Source organism: Pipistrellus hanaki, assembly GCF_964339955.1.
Source record: "Pipistrellus hanaki genome assembly, chromosome: 15".
Lineage (NCBI taxonomy): Eukaryota > Metazoa > Chordata > Mammalia > Chiroptera > Vespertilionidae > Pipistrellus > Pipistrellus hanaki.
In genome coordinates this window covers 44814039-44830590 of record NC_140517.1, presented here as the reverse complement: position 1 = coordinate 44830590, position 16552 = coordinate 44814039, and the positions used below count along the sequence as shown (strand labels likewise).

At 59.0% G+C, this 16552-nt stretch overlaps 1 protein-coding gene across 2 annotated transcripts in view; it reads left to right on the top strand.

Moving 5' to 3' along the window:
• SLC8A2 (solute carrier family 8 member A2) overlaps positions 1-16552 on the top strand; it is a 30434-nt gene that overhangs the window by 465 nt on the left and 13417 nt on the right. For both annotated transcript variants that reach the window (XM_084905858.1, XM_084905857.1), the window contains exons 2-4: positions 5041-5731; positions 13138-13802; positions 16099-16521. In XM_084905858.1, the coding sequence (XP_084761984.1) occupies positions 5057-5731; positions 13138-13802; positions 16099-16521 (1763 nt within the window). In that variant the 5' untranslated portion in view covers positions 5041-5056. The remainder of the gene's footprint in view (positions 1-5040; positions 5732-13137; positions 13803-16098; positions 16522-16552) is intronic.

Here is a 16552-nt window from a genome sequence, read left to right as displayed (position 1 = left end):
CTCTCCGGGGAGCCCCCTGGAGCCCGTCCCGGCACCCCTGTCTGGTCTCCCGCTCCCCGGTCCTCTGCCCCCCGGCGCCGCCCCCATATAAGTCCAGGCTCCCCGCGCCCTCCCTGGCCATCTGGGCGCTTCCCGCCCCGCTTCCCCGTCTGGTCTGTGTCTGTCCCGCTGTCAGGGCGCCGGCCCCTTCCCCTCTCCCCTCTCCTCTCCCTCTGCCCGGCGTCTGCTCCCTCCTCTCCCCGGTGGCCCGCCCGCTCCCCTGCACACCTCTGTCCCGCCCCTGGCAGGGGGAGACCTGGAGGAAGGAGATACCCCTGCAGAGGGGGCTCCCCCTGGAAGTGAGGGGTCCCCCAAACTCCTCTCCCTTCTTCAGCCCCGGTCCCTCCCTCGCACCCTGCCGGCCGCACCTGCTCCCCACCTTCCTGTCCCTCTCCCCCGGAGACAGCTCCTTGTCCGCCGTCTGTTTCCGGCTCTGAGGCCGGTCCTCGCGGTCCAGCCTGCGCCCCGTGCCCTGCAGACGGCACCAGCCCTGCTGCCCAGCCTCCCCGCTCCTCTGCTCAGGGACGGCCAGTCCTGCCTGCAGTCTCACCTCCACCCCTCTTGCTGTGTGTCCATTCACAGTTCCGCCTTTTCACGTTCTGGGCACCTTTCCTCCCCCAGGCAGAGCCCCAGGTCCTGGGTCCCGCCCGCCAGCCCCTCCTGCGGCCTCACCTCCGCCCGCTCATGGTGTGCCTGCCTCAGACTGTCTCCGCCGTCCCTGGGAACAGAGCTCAGAGGGTCTGAGGTGCAGGCCCCCAGCCAGGGCATCTTCTTTCCCGGGGGATGGGCCCCAGGGAGGTGGACGGGAGTGAGGGACACGGAGGATGAGCCAGTCCACAGCCCGGCTGATGGTGAGGCTCCAGGTGCCACGTGGCTCTGGCGGGGCTGAGGGAGCACCGGTCAGGAGTCCAGAGATGAGTTTCCGTCTCTGCTCTGCTCCTTGGCCAAGCCCTGTGCCCTGTCCCTCCTGGGCTCCAGCTCACCCAGAGCACCGTGTGTGTGTGTGTGTGTGTGTGTGTGTGTGAAAGATCCCCAGGCTGAGACATCGCATGCTCACCCATGTGTGTGTGTGCATGCACGTGCATGTGTTCGTACATGTGTGTGATCCCCAGGCTGACACATCACACGGCTCCACCTGCAGCAGCACATGTGCACGTTTCGGAGCCTGGGTCCCCAGCTTGCACATTTGTGCGAGGGGTGGCGGGCAGCTAGGAACCACGCCTGCCTTCAGCAGAGCTCGGGCCTGAGGGAGGAAGCCAGACCGGACGCCCTCAGGCTGGCAGTCCCAGTCTGTGGAGGAGTCTCTGAGGTCCCGGGGGCCTGTGCTGTCACAGCGGGGTGCTCACCAGCTGGCCTGGCCCGGCTCATGGGAGGGAAGGGAGATGGCTCTGGAGATGGGGCCGGCCTTCTGCCCTCCCGGCTCCGCCCTGGCCTCAACCTGATCCTGTGGCCCCCAGGTTCTCAGCCCAGATCAGATTTCTCTTCTGCTGAGGGACAGGCAGGAGGCAGAGGAGGGCGCTCTGCTGTCCCCGGCCACAGGCGCAGACCTCGGGCTGCTCATTTCACAAATATTTATCTTGTGCCGTCTCTCCTGCCCCCTCTCCTCCCCCGAGGCCTCCCGAGAGGAAACCAGGTTTCTGAGGGGAAGCCATGGACCAGCGGGGGCTGTGGGCAGGAGAGCCGGCGGGAGCCCTGGCCCTGGCCCCCGGGCTGCTGGGGGGCGGGGGGGCGGACAGACAGGTGCTGGACCTGAGGGAGGCTCCAGGCCGTGGCCCTGCTTGTCAGACAGAGGCAGGGAGATGCTGAGAGGAAGGCTTGACTCCCAGGTGGCCCTTGTTCCTTCTGAAAGCCGAGGAGGAGGAGGGAGGGGGGGGGTGGAGGGAGAAGAGCGTGAGTCTTTGCTTTGGATCCTGATGGCTTTGTAATTATGCCTAAGCCGTCGCTAATTAGGGGGCTGCTAATTAGACATATCATTAGGGGACTTGCCGATGGGGGGCTAATTGTGCGGTGGCCCTTTAAGAATCACCCCTCTCTCCCGCCTACACACACACACACACACACACACACACACACACACTCACTCCTTCCCAGGGAGGTTCTGCCAACATTCTGCCTCCCTCTCCTGGAGCAGCCAGCTCCCAGCCAGGGAGGGTGCGCGTGAGGAGGTGGGTGTGTTGGGAGCAGGCTGTGGGCTGGGCGCGGAGAACTGGCTCCAGACAGAAATGGAAGGTGCTGGGGGGGGGAGGGGGGCGCGGAGAGGCTGGTGGCCAGAGCAGGGGGGGGGGGGGGGAGCAGGGGTCAGGGTTGGTGGAGGCTAGGAGGTCCCCCTCCCTTCCTCTCTCAGTTCCTTTTTTTGCAGGTTGCTGTGTTACCATGGCAACGCAGGGGTGGGGCAGGGGAGCTGGAAGTCAGGGCCGCTCTTGGGAAGGGAAACTGGGAGCCGTAGGGTTGTGGCTGGGGGGACTTCGGGCAAGTTCCTGGGCCTCTCTGAGCCTTGGTGCCCTCACCTGGGAAGTGGCAGGGGAGCCCCCCCAAGAGGGCTGGTGCCTGGTGCATACCATGTTCAGAGAAGAGGACATCTGGGGGGACCCCTTGAGGAGAGGGGAGGGGGGGCGGGGATGTGGAGGAGAATCCGAGGGAAAGAACAGCAGGTGCAAGGCCCCTGAGGCAGGACTTGCAGCGCCAGGACCAGGGAGGAGGTGGTGTGGCTGACCGAGGGAGCGGGGGAAGGAGGAGGGGCTGAGGCCAGAGGGCCGGGGGGCCAGGGGCCTGACGGTGCGTAGGAGCTGGGCAGAGCAGGGGACTTTGGTGCTCTGAGTGAGGAGGGAGCCACGGAGGGTTCTGAGCAGCGGGAAGATGAGCACTGATTTGCACTTTTTAGAAGAAATCTAGACAGACAGACAGACACGGCCCCTCTAAAGGACCAGACGCAGGAAGAGAGGCACTGAAATAGCAGAGACCCCACACCCACAAACAGGACAAAACCTTCCTGTGGCACAGCTGCCGAGAAATGATGCCCCTCACAGAGACGGGGCCCTGGAGAGAGACACCTGCCACCAGGTGAGGGGGGGTGACAGGCCCTCCAGCTGCCCCTTCTCAACCTCACCTCAGACAGACAGACAGACAGACAGACACCCCAGCACCTGCAGCCCGACTCCGAGCATGAGCGCTCTGAGGGCCAGGTTGGGAACCATTAGAATCACCTGATGCGTCGCCTCCAGCCCTTCACCTCGCCCACCTATCAGTGCCTGGCTTCATTCATGCAGTGTGTGTCTGTGAGGTCCGTCTGTGTTGTTGGGTGTGTCAGTAGCCCACTCCTTTTTCAGTGCTGTATACTATTCCTCGGTGTGACCCCCGTGATGCTTCTCCGTTTTACTGCTGACAGGCTTCTGGGCAAAGTGGCAGCTTTTAGGAGTGAGGCTGCTGTGAACACGCTTGTAGTCCAGCCGGAGTGGCTCGGTTGAGCGACGACCTGTGAACCAGGAGGTCTCGGTTTGATTCCTGGTCAGGGGCATGTGCCTCGGTTGCAGGCTCAATCCCCAGTGGAGGGCGTGCAGGAGGCAGCTGATCAATGATTCTCTCTCATCATTGATGTTTCTATCTTTGTCTCTCTCTGCCTTCCTCTCTCTGCAATAAATTTACATATATACACATACATACATATACATACATACATATACACATATCTATACTAATAAAAGGGTAGCATGCTAATTAGACAGGATAAAGCCATGGTGGCAGAGGCCGAGGCAGAGGTGGTTAGGGGCGATCAGGCTGGCAGGAAAGAGCAGTTAGGGGTGATCAGGCCAGCAGGGGAGGGCAGTTGGGGGCCATCAGGCTGGCAGGGGAGGACAATTGAGGGTGATCAGGCTGGCAAGGGGCAGCTAGGCATCAATTAGGCTGGCAGGGGAGCGGTTAGGGGGTGATTAGGCTTGCAGGCAGAATCAGTTAGGGGCAATCAGACAGGCAGGCAGGCGAGTGGTTAGGAGCCAGCAGACCCAGATTTTGAGAGGAATGTCTGACTGCCGGTTAAGGCCCAATCCCATAAGGACATACAGCAGTTGGACATCCCCTGAGGGTCCCAGATTGGAGAGGGTGCAGGCTGGGCTGAGGGACCCCCCCCCCATCCCAGTGCACAAATTTCGTGCACTGGGCCTCTAGTATACATATAATACACACACACTCACACACACACACACACACACACACACACACACACACTCTTAAACACTCTTGTGTATGTTTAGTCTATTGGTGGACACGTGACCTGTTTCTCCTGGGTAAAGCCTGGGAGCAGAATTGCTGAGTTGTGGTGTGCACATGGTTCAGCAATGGTTTCCCAGAGTGGTTAGACCGATTTACAGTCCCATCTGCTGTGCGTCTGTCTTTGCCTTTCTGTGTCTTTCTGTGTCTATCTTCGTCTCTGTCTGCCTCCCTCATTCTCCATCCTCCCTGTATCGGTCCCCAGCTTCTCCCTCGGTCTCCATTCTCCCTGTATCGGTCCTTAGCTTCTCCCTCGGTCTCCATCCTCCCTGTATCGGTCCCCAGCTTCTCCCTCGGTCTCCATCCTCCCTGTATCGGTCCTCAGCTTCTCCTTGGTCTCCATCCTCCCCGCATTTGTCCTCAGCTTCTCCCTCGGTCTCCATCCTCCCTGTATCGGTCCTCAGCTTCTCCTTGGTCTCCATCCTCCCTGTATCGGTCCTTAGCTTCTCCCTTGGTCTCCATCCTCCCTGTATCAGTCCTCAGCTTCTCCCTCCATCTCCATCCTCCCCGCATTGGTCCTCAGCTTCTCCCTCGGTCTCCATCCTCCCTGTATCGGTCCCCAGCTTCTCCCTCGGTCTCCATCCTCCCCGCATTGGTCCTCAGCTTCTCCTCGGTCTCCATCCTCCCTGTATCGGTCCTCAGCTTCTCCCTCCTTCCCCATCCCCAACAAGCCTTGACTCCCGTGTGTCAGGGAGGGGTGCACTCCTCTCACCCAGACTTCCTCCTCCTCCCCCGCAGGACCCCGCCTCCCTCCATGGCTGCCCTGGCCTTGGTGGGGTTTGCGCTCCTCCTGGGGGCTCCCCCATGCTCGGGGGCGGCTACCCCGACCCCCTCTCTGCCGCCTTCGCCCACCAATGAGAGCGACACCAGCACGGAGGTCTGCCAGGGCTCCAACCGCTGCCAGCCCGGCGTCCTGCTGCCCGTCTGGGAGCCAGACGACCCCTCGCTGGGCGACAAGGCGGCTCGGGCAGTGGTGTACTTCGTGGCCATGGTCTACATGTTCCTGGGCGTGTCCATCATCGCCGACCGCTTCATGGCCTCCATCGAGGTCATCACGTCCAAGGAGAAGGAGATCACCATCACCAAGGCCAACGGCGAGACCAGCGTGGGCACCGTCCGCATCTGGAACGAGACGGTGTCCAACCTCACGCTCATGGCGCTGGGCTCCTCGGCGCCCGAGATCCTGCTGTCCGTCATCGAGGTGTGCGGCCACAACTTCCAGGCGGGCGAGCTGGGCCCCGGCACCATCGTGGGCAGCGCCGCCTTCAACATGTTCGTGGTCATCGCCGTGTGCGTCTACGTCATCCCGGCCGGCGAGAGCCGCAAGATCAAGCACCTGCGGGTCTTCTTCGTCACCGCCTCCTGGAGCATCTTCGCCTACGTCTGGCTGTACCTCATCCTGGCCGTCTTTTCCCCGGGGGTGGTCCAGGTGAGCAAGGGACCGGGCGCTCCGCCTCGGTGCATGCGCGTCTGCAAAATCCAGAGGGTGGGGCCCCGGGTTTGCATCTGCAGCGACGCATGCTCAGACCCCAGAGGGCGCCGGGTCCCGCCCTGAGCAAGAGCTTCGGGCTGGAGAGGGAGGGCACGTGGGGCTGGAGTCCCGAGGGTGCTCCCAAGCCAAGTCTCGATGGTGCTCCAGGCCCTGGAAAGCGCTCCTCTGCCCGAGTGGGTGGGGAGGAGGAGGTGGGGAGGTTGCCATGGGCGATAGTCCCACCCCCAGAAGGGGCGCCTCTGAGCTCTCACCAGGGAGCCCCGTGGGCCGCGGAGTCCTTGTGGTCTGTGCAATGCACCCTGCTGTTCCGGGAGCCAGCTCCTCCCTAGGTGTGGTCACGCTTCCCCGCGCTCCCTGCCTCCTGCATTATTGATTCCCCCTCTTCCCCTCAGACCTGCCCCGTTTGTACAGTTCGCGCTATGGTCGCGTAAGCCAGCCTCGTGTTTCCTGACAGTGCTAATTGATCTGGGGACCGGGTGCAATTTGCATAATTATCCGTGGACGCACACACACAGATATGTGCCCACATCTGCCTCCTCGGACTCTGTATTTCCCAGACACGCAGTCAGGGTTTGCACTCTCCAGTCACCCTTCACCAGTGATTTCTGATGTGAGGATCATGTATGCCACCTGACTGTAATTTTTTTAAATATATTTTATTGATTTTTTTTTTTTTTTTGCAGAGAGGAAGGGAGAGGGGTAGAGAGTTAGAAACACCGATGAGAGAGAAACACCGACCAGCTGCCTCCTGCACACTCCTTACTGGGGATGTGCCCGCAACCAAGGTACATGCCCTTGATGGGAATGGAACCGGGGACCTTTCAGTCAGCAGGCAGATGCTCTATCCGCTGAGCCAAACCGGTCAGGGCTTGACTGTAATTTTTACTCACAGCAGCACAGGCAGGAGTCCAGTCCCCAGCAACGACCACTCTGCATAATTTATTCCAATGGTGAGGCAAAACTGAGACCCAGCTGCATGATGTACACCCACACTCACACGCCCATCTGCCTCTCGCTGTCCGGCGTCTTTAACCGGCATCCGGTCCAGCCTTCGTTTAAAACATCTGCCTAATTTATCTCCCACAATCCCGAGGCTGCAGCCTGCATTTGCATAATTTATTTATGGGCCTGCCTAATTCATTTGCACGCATGCATAATTTAGCTGAGGCTTCCCAGGATTCCTTCACACGAGTGTAATGTATTCCTGCATATCTGTCAGGTTTCGCCCAGTTACAGTTTCTTTCCGGGAAGGGTCTCGGAGGTAGAGGCATAAAAATTCTTTGCGGACGATTCAAAGGCAGCACTGAGGGCCGAGAAGGCGGAGAGGAGAGGCGGAGAGGGAGGCAGCAGCAGCGGACAGGGAGGGGGCTGGTGGGGAAAGACAGCCACTGCGACTGACCCTGGCTGTGGCCCTGAGCTTCCGGCTGCCATGTACAGCGCACTGTGTCACCGTTTTCTTTTGTCTTTAGTTTTAATTTTTATTTATGCATTTTAGAGGAGGGGGGGGGGCGAGAGATATATCAATTGTTGTTTCTCTTATTTATGCATTCATTGGTGGATCCTTTTTTAAAATATATTTTTATTGATTTCAGAGAGGGAGGGAGAGATAGGAACATCAGTGATGAGAGAGAATCATCGATCAGCTGCCTCCTGCACGCCCCACACTGGGGATCAAGCCTGCAACCGGGGTACATGCCCTTGACCAAAATAGAACCTGGGACCCTTCAGTCCTCAGGCCGGTGCTCTATCCACTGAGCCAGACCAGCTATGGCTGATTCTTTAAAAAAAAAATATATATATATATATATATATATATATATATATATATATATATATATATATATATAAAATTAATTTCAGAGAGGAAAGGAGAGAGAGAAACATTAGTGATGATAGAGGAGAGAGAATCATTGATCGGCTGCCTCCTGCATGCCCCACACTGGGTATCGAGCCTGTCACCGGGGCATGAGCCCTGACTGGCAATAGAACCGTGACCTCCCGGTTCCCAAGTTGAGCGTCACAGGTAGACACTCAACCGCTAAGCCACGCCGGCCGGGCAGGCGGTTGGTTGCTTCTTGTATGTGCCCTGATCAGAGCCCGCAATCTTGGCCTATCAGGACGGCACTCCAACCAATGAGCTACCCGGCCGGGACACTGTCACAGTTTTCAGGCTGTTAACAAGGTTTCCAAAATGGACTTTGAGGAGGATTTACACCAGAACTGTGAAACGAGTTTTAGACACCGCGGCGGAGAGGTGGAGAGGGAGGGGGTGGGGGGGAGGTTTCCCCGGAGAAGGAGCCGGCTGGGCTGCAGGGAACAGAGGGTGTAAGACGCCACGGAGGGTTCTGGAACACAGAGAGGAGCACAAAGACCAGGGTTAGGGGAGGTTTTGGGAACAGCTGACGGAGCTGGCACGAGGTAAGATGGCCCCAGTTCCTCCTGGATGCTCTGAACTGGGCAGGAAGAAGCGGAGTTTGGCTCCGGCTTCTCCCCAGAAGTGCTGTGTGACCTCAGGCGAAGCCGGCACCCTCTCTGAGCCTCGGTTTTCACATTTGAACCATGGAAGGGGTTGAACTAGACTATTGGCTCTTTAACATGTATTTTGTTGATTTTGTACAGAGAGGAAGGGAGAGAGATGGAGAGTTAGAAACATCGATGAGAGAGAGTCATCGATCAGCTGCCTCTTGCACACCCCCTACTGGGGATATGCCCGCAACCAAGGTACATGCCCTTGACCGGCATCGAACCCGGGACCCTTCAGTCCCCAAGCCGACGCTCTATCCACTGAGCCAAACCAGTCTCGGCTAGACCATTGGTTCTTTAAAAATATGTTTTTATCGATTACAGAGAGAGGAAGGGAGAGGGAGAGATAGAAACACCCAGGAGAGAGAATCCTTGACCAGCTGCCTCCTGCAGGCCCGCTCCTGGGGATCAAGCCTGAAACCCGGGCATGTGCCCTGACTGGGAATCAAATCGTGACCTCCTGGTTCAGGGTTCGACACTCAACCACGGAGCCACACCGGCCGGGGCTTTGTGGTCGTTAATCCTCACCTGAGGATACTCTTTGCATTGATCTTGGGAGAGAGTGGGAGGGAGGGAGAGAGGGAGGGAGAGGGAGGCGGGGAGAGAGAGAAACATCAATGTGAGAGAGACACATCAATTGGTGCCTTCCGCATGGGCCCCAACTGGGGCTGGGGATCGAATCAGCAATCCAGGTACGTGCCCTTGACCGGGAATAGAGCCCAAGACCTTTTGGTGCACAGGCCGGCACTCTAACCACCATACAACACCGGCCAGGGCTCGACCAATCGTTTTTGGCCCTTCATACCTGATGCTCCTTTTTTATAACCAATAATTTGTTATATGCCCTTTATTCTGCTGACGGGAGATCCTTAGGTAAGAAGAGGGAGGTCTTCTAGCCTTGGAGTTTAGCTGGTGGGCCCTGGAGCCAGAGGCCTGGGTTCAAATCCCACCTCTGCTGCTTCTCAGCGGTGTAACCCCGGGCAAGTCCCTTACCTGCTCTGTGCCTCGGTTTCCCCGCCTGTAACCTGGGGGCCACCGTAGTGCTAGCTTTACCGGGCTGCGTGAGGGTCCGCTCAACGGCTGCCTGTGGGAGGGCTTAGGGCCACCCACCAGGGACCGAGTGAGGGTGAGCTGTTCTTCTCATGGATGAGCTTGAACTTGCCTCTGCTGCTGGCTTCCCCGGGTCTGTGCGATGCCTGAACTGTGACATACAGGAGAGTGACCTCTCAGAACAGTGTGCATTTCCCCATGTAAGTGCTTCCGTGTGACTGCTGAACAGTGCTGACGAGGGAGCCTCAGGCCGACACCTGCTTACAGAGAACAGGCCCCGGCCAGTTCGGCTCAGTGGCTAGAGTGCCAGCCTGTGGACTGAAGGGTCCCAAGGGCACGTGCCCGGGTTGTGGGCTCGATCCCCAGTAGGGGGTGTGCCAGAGGCAGCCGATCAATGAATCTCTGTCATCACTGATGTTTCTATCTCTCTCTCCCTCTCCCTTCCTCTCTGGAATCAATGAAAATATCTTTAAAAAGCCGGGACCGGTTTAGCTCAGTGGATAGAGTGTTGGCTTGCGGACTGAAAGGTCCCGGGTTCGATTCCTGTCAAGGGCATGTACCTTGGTTGCGGGCACATCCCCGGTAGGGGGTGTGCAGGAGGCAGCTGATGGATGTTTCTCTCTCATCGATGTTTCTGACACTCTATCTCTCTCCCTTCCTCTCTGTAAAAAAAAAAAATCAATAAAATATACTTAAAAAAAAAATAAAAAAGAAAGAAAGAAAAGGTCAGAGACCATTCCATGCCAGGACTCAGACAGAGGAGCAGGTGGCCGGGGGTCGCCAAGAGGTTAAAAACGAGCGCCGGCCGGGATCTGCCCAGGAGCAATCCGCCCAGGAGCCAGCCTCCCGCGCACCGAGGTCAGAGCGGAGCTCAGGGCCCTGTCAGAGGCGGGCTCTCCCTGGCAGACTGTCCAGTGGGCGGTTCGAAACGAGGTCGGCAGGACGTGTATGGGGGGGGGGGGGGCTGCCCCAGGAACCTCTGGATGTCCGCGGGCCGGAGCTCCCCAAGGATGCGCACCCATAAGCACCCTGGGGTTCTGACCCCCCGCGGGGGCGTGCCTGCCCACCGAACCTGAGGGGTCTGCCTCCCCTCCCTGTGCCGTGGGGGCCCCACAAGGCAGACGGGCCGGCGAGGGTCTCCGTCAGCGTCCCTCCAGGGAGCAAAGCCGCTCGTAGGGGCGTGAGGTTGTCCTGTGATGGGGAGAGGGTCCCCCGCAGCACACACGGCGGCCGGTGCGGTGCGGGAGGCGGGGTTCACCGGACAGCGTCTTCCCGCAAACCCACCTGCTGTCTCACCGCCTCCAATCCTGCCTTCTCTCCGCGCCCTCAGCAAACACAGTGACAGGGCCCGTGGCCACTGGATCTTAAAAGATCTTTCCCGGCCAGACTCATGTCTCAGTACCTCTGGGGCCATCAAATGGTAAATCCTCTCTACTCTTTCCTTCTTCATCTTTTTTTTGTCTTTTTATTCATCCTCACCCGAGTATATTTTTTTCCATTGGTTCTTAAGGAGGGTGGAAGGAAGGGGGAGAGACAGAGAGTGTGAGAGAGGCATATCCATCGGTTGCCTTCGGCATACGCCATGAGCCTGCAGTCGAAGCACATTGACTGGAATTGAACCCACAACTCTTCGGTCCCCGGGCTGGTGCTCTAACCACTGAGCAACAGCTTCTCTTCCTTATCTTTAACGAGTTTTTTATTTATTTTATTTTTTACAGAGAGGAAGGGAGAGGGATAGAGAGTTAGAAACATCGATGAGAGAGAGACATCGATCAGCTGCCTCCTGCACACCCCCCACTGGGGTTTGTGCCCGCAACCAAGGTGCATGCCCTTGACCGGAATCGAACTTGGGACCCTTGAGTCTGCAGGCCTATGCTCTGTCCACTGAGCCAAACCAGTTTGGGCTGTCTTTCTTAAAAAAAAATATATATATATTTTTAAAATATATATATTTTGTTGATTTTTTACAGAGAAGAAGGGAGAGAGATAGAGAGCTAGAAACATCGATGAGAGAGAGTCATCGACCAGCTGCCTCCTGCACACCCCCCACCGGGGATGTGCCCATAACCAAGGTGCATGCCCTTGACCGGAATCGAACCCAGGACCCTTCAGTCCACAGGCTGATGCTCTATCCACTGAGCCAAACCGGTTTCAGCTAAAAATATATTTTATTGGTTTCAGAGAAGAAGGGAGAGAGAGAAACCTCAGTGATGAGAGAATTATTGATCGGCTGCCTCCTGCACGCCCCTCCCTGGGGATCGAGCCCACAACCCGGGCCTGTGCCCTGACCGGGAATTGAACCGTGACCTCCTGGTTCATAGGTCAACGCTCCATCAGTGAGCCGTGCCGGCCGGCTGGGCTCCATCTGAGGCTTTACCGGCTATTTTCAGGGTGAACTGCCACGTGTGAGTGGACGCTTTTGCAATGAGCCCAGTAAGGATAACAATAGCAGTAACAGTAGTTTCACATTTTGAGTATTCTCCACGTCAGGAGCGGATGATGCTGCGTGCCCCGGGGCGTTGCTCACTCGGTCTCGGGATGTGCCCACCTCGTGGGCCAGACGTCCAGGGCCTGAGCCTGGCGGGCACGGCTGGCTCTCTGGGGAGGCGGCATGTAAACATGGGAGCTGGGTTCCTGAGGCTGAGGAGCCAGGCTGTGCCTCTTTTAGAATCAGCCCTGTCCCTGAGGGCCCGCTTCTGAGAACGGCCCCCCAGGCGCCCTGCCAGGCTGCATTCTGGGGTGGTGGGGGGTGGAGGGAGGCTTTGGGGGGGGAGGCAGGAAGTCACAGCTCTGCCCCGGGGCTGGGGCTGGGGCTGCGGGAGGGGCCGCCTTGGTGGTGGGAGAATATCTGGTTCCTGGCACTGGGGCAGCTGAGCAGGATCCTCAGCGTGAGAGAAGGGGGTGGATGAGGAGACCAGGAGAGAGACAGGGAGAGAGCGACACACACAGACTTCGAAGCATCTCCTTAGGGAAGGAGATAGAAATCCACAAAATATGCAAAAGGACGCGGGGACCCTGGCAGGTGGGAGCGCCGGCCCAGACACCAGAACGCTAGGGGTTCCAATCCAGGTCAGCATGGACCTAGGTTGTGGGTTCGATTCCTGGTCAGGGTGTATATGGGAGGCAGCCGATCTCTCTCTCTCCCCCTCCCTCCCTCTCTCCCTCTCCCTCTCTCAAATCAATAAACATATCCTTGGTAGGAATTTAAAAAAAAGAAAAAGAAAAAAGGAAGAGAGAGGAGGAGGAGGAGGAAAGGTAGACAACAAAAAACCCAACAGCCCTGGCTGGTTTGGCTCAGTGGATAGAGCACCCGCCTGCGGACCTGAGGGTCCCGGGTTCGATTCTGGTCAAGGGCACATGCCTGGGTTTCGGGCTTGATTCCCAACGGGGGCCATGCGGGAGGCGGCCAATCAATGATTCTCTTTCATCATTGATGTTTCGATCTCCCTCTCCCTTCCTCTCTGAAATCAATACAAATGTTTTTGAAAAATTTATTTTAAAAAAATAAAATAAAACACAACAGACACAAGACTGAGGCACAGACCAACACAGAGATGAGGAGACTGAGAGACAGAGAGGAACAGAGACAAGAGAGAGGCAGAGACGGAGGTCGGAGATGGGGAGATGGGAGAGGTGGGGAGGTGGGGAGATGGGAGAGGTGGGGAGATGCAGGAGAGGGACCACCGGCGGGGTGCCGGGACCCAGCCGCGGGGGGCGGAGCGCGCCCCCTGGTGGCCGCGCTGACCCGCGCCCCCGTCCCCCGCCCGCAGGTGTGGGAGGCGCTGCTGACCCTCATCTTCTTCCCGGTGTGCGTGGTGTTCGCCTGGATGGCGGACAAGCGGCTGCTCTTCTACAAGTACGTGTACAAGCGCTACCGCACCGACCCGCGCAGCGGCATCATCATCGGCGCCGAGGGCGACCCGCCCAAGAGCATCGAGATGGACGGCGCGTTCGTGGGCGCCGAGGCGGCGGGCGAGGCGGGCGGCCCGGGCGCCGGCCCCGCGGAGGCGCGCGAGCTGGACGCCAGCCGCCGCGAGGTCATCCAGATCCTCAAGGACCTGAAGCAGAAGCACCCGGACAAGGACCTGGAGCAGCTGGTGGGCATCGCCAACTACTACGCGCTGCTGCACCAGCAGAAGAGCCGCGCCTTCTACCGCATCCAGGCCACGCGCATGATGACGGGCGCGGGCAACGTGCTGCGGCGCCACGCGGCCGACGCGTCCCGCCGCGCGGGGCCGGCCGACGCCGCGGCCGAGGAGGAGGACGACGGCGCCAGCCGCATCTTCTTCCAGCCCGGCCTGTACCACTGCCTGGAGAACTGCGGCTCCGTGCTGCTGGCCGTGGCCTGCCAGGGCGGCGAGGGCAACAGCACCTTCTACGTGGACTACCGCACGGAGGACGGCTCGGCCAAGGCGGGCTCCGACTACGAGTACAGGTGCGTCCGGGTCCGGGGCAGGTGGGTGCGGGTCCGAGGTCAGGTGGGTGCGGGTCCGGGCGCAGGTGGGTGCGGGTCCGAGGTCAGTTGGGTGCGGGTCCGGGCGCAGGTGGGTGAGGGTCCGGGGGCAGGTGGGTGGGGGGCAGGTGGGTCCGGGAGCAGGTGGGCCCGGGGGCAGGTGGGTGTGGATGCAGGTGGGCCCGGGGGCAGGTGGGTTTGGGGCAGGTGGGTGCGGGGGCAGGTGGGTGTAGGGCAGGTGGGTGCGGGGCAGGTGGGTGTTGGGGCAGGTGGGTGCGGGTGCAGGTAGGCCCAGGGTCAGGTGGGTTTGGGGCAGGTGGGTGCAGGGCAGGTGGGCCCGGGGTCAGGTGGGTTTGGGGCAGATGGGTGCGGGGCAGGTGGGTGTTGGGGCAGGTGGGTGCGGGGGCAGATGGGTGCGGGGCAGGTGGGTCCGGGGCCGGGAGGTGGGGGCTGTGCGAGGGGCCTCCTCTGCGCCCCTGGGGCTCCTGGCTGCTTCCATGCCCATCCTCGCTCTGCTCTGCGGGTTCCATTCCAGGTCGGCACAGACCTGGGTTGTGGGTTCAATTCCTGGTCAGGGCGTGTATAGGAGGCAGCCGATCTCTCTCTCCCTTTCTCTCTCTCTCAAATCAATAAACATATCCTCGGTGGGAGTATGGGCAGGCCTGCAGGATTCATTCCTTCACTCCTTTTTGACAATTTAAATAAAGACCTAGCTGGTTTGGCCCAGTGGATAGAGCATCAGCCTGCGGACTGAAGGGTCCCAGGTTCTATTCTGGTCAAGGGCATGTACCTTGGTTGCGGGCACATCCCCAGTGGGGGTTTTGAAGGAGGCAGCTTATCGATGATTCTCTTTCATCGATGTTTCTAACTCTCTTCCCTCTCCCTTCCTCTGTGTAAAAAAACAATAAAATATATTTTTTTAAAAAGCACATCAGGTGATGTCAGCACCGCGTGGGAATGTGAAGTAGGATAAGAGGGGAGCCATGGTGCCCCAATTGCCCCCAGGTCTTTGGCTCCACCATAAAGCAACCCACCCCTTGTGCCCTACAGAGTTCAACTGCCCTCTTCTCACATCCCTTTGAACAGACCTGGGACCTTCCCTCCTTCAAGCCATTCCTACTGAGCACCTACTGGGTGCCAGGTGCTTTCTTTGCTGGCTCACCATACAAATGCCAGCAAGATCACTGGCAAAACCCGTTTGGCTCAGTGGATAGAGCGTCAGCCTGCGGACTGAAAGGTCCCGGTTTGATTCCAGTCAAGGGCATGTACCTTGGTTATGGGCACATCCCCAGTAGGAGGTGTGCAGGAGGCAGCTGGTTAATGTTTCTCTCTCATCGGATGTTTCTTACTCTCTCTCTCTCTGTAAAAAATCAATAAAATATATATATTTTTTAAATCACTTCCCTGCCCTCCTGTGGCCCACAGAATTCTTTATCTCTTCATGGGTCTGTCCATACCACACTCTTTGGAGAATTGTAGCTTTGCAGTATAGCTGCCGTAGCTCACGGGCGTGCAGGTCTCCCATGGATTCCTAAAATAATCGTACCTGTGGTGTGCCTGCTGTGCCGGAAATGGGCCTGGGCAGCGGAGGCAGCAGCCACTGAAACCCACAAAATCCCTGCCCAAACAGTCAGCGTCCTCACGGGCAATTAGGGAGAGACGGGCCATTAGGAACCACACGCCGGATACACAGAAACGCCAGGAAGTGGCAAGAGCCATGAAGGAAACCGAGGCAGAGGAGGGGAGAGAGTGTTGGTGGCTGAGCTCCGCACCGGTCCCATCTGCTCTCCATCTGCCACCCCTCCCTCCCACCCTCTCCCTGAACCAGTCAAAGGTCGCTGGTCCCGCCATCCCACACAGCCAGTCCCCCGCGCAGATTCACGAATCGCTCAGCTCTGTTGTGCATTCCTCTCTGGCTTTAATTTTAAAAAAAATATATTTTATTGGTTTTTTTACAGAGAGGAAGGGAGAGGGACAGAGAGTCAGAAACATCGATAAGAGAGAAACATCAGTCAGCTACCTCCTGCACACCCCCTACTGGGGATGTGCCTGCAACCAAGGTACATGCCCTTGACCAGAATCAAACCTGGGACCCTTCAGTCCGCAGGCCGACGCTCTATCCACTGAGCCACACCGGTTAGGGCCCCCTCAGTATTATTTGTTTAATGCCTGTTGTCCCGTGGCACTGCCCCCTCCTCCGGGAAGCCTGCCCTGACTCCCTCTGCCCCCGTTGTTGACCGCCCGCCCTTGCCCCTCTCCTCCCGCCCCTCCGCTGCAGCGAGGGCACGCTGGTGTTCAAGCCGGGCGAGACGCTGAAGGAGCTGCGCATCGGCATCATCGACGACGACATCTTCGAGGAGGACGAGCACTTCTTCGTGCGGCTGCTGAACCTGCGCGTGGGCGACGCGCAGGGCATGTTCGAGCCCGACGGCGGCGGGCGGCCCAAGGGGCGGCTGGTGGCGCCGCTGCTGGCCACGGTCACCATCCTGGACGACGACCACGCGGGCATCTTCTCCTTCCAGGACCGCCTGCTGCACGTGAGCGAGTGCATGGGCACCGTGGACGTGCGCGTGGTGCGCAGCTCCGGCGCGCGCGGCACCGTGCGCCTCCCCTACCGCACGGTGGACGGCACGGCGCGCGGCGGCGGCGTGCACTACGAGGACGCGTGCGGCGAGCTCGAGTTCGGCGACGACGAGACCATGTGAGCGCGCGTGCGCGGGGCCCGGGCCCCG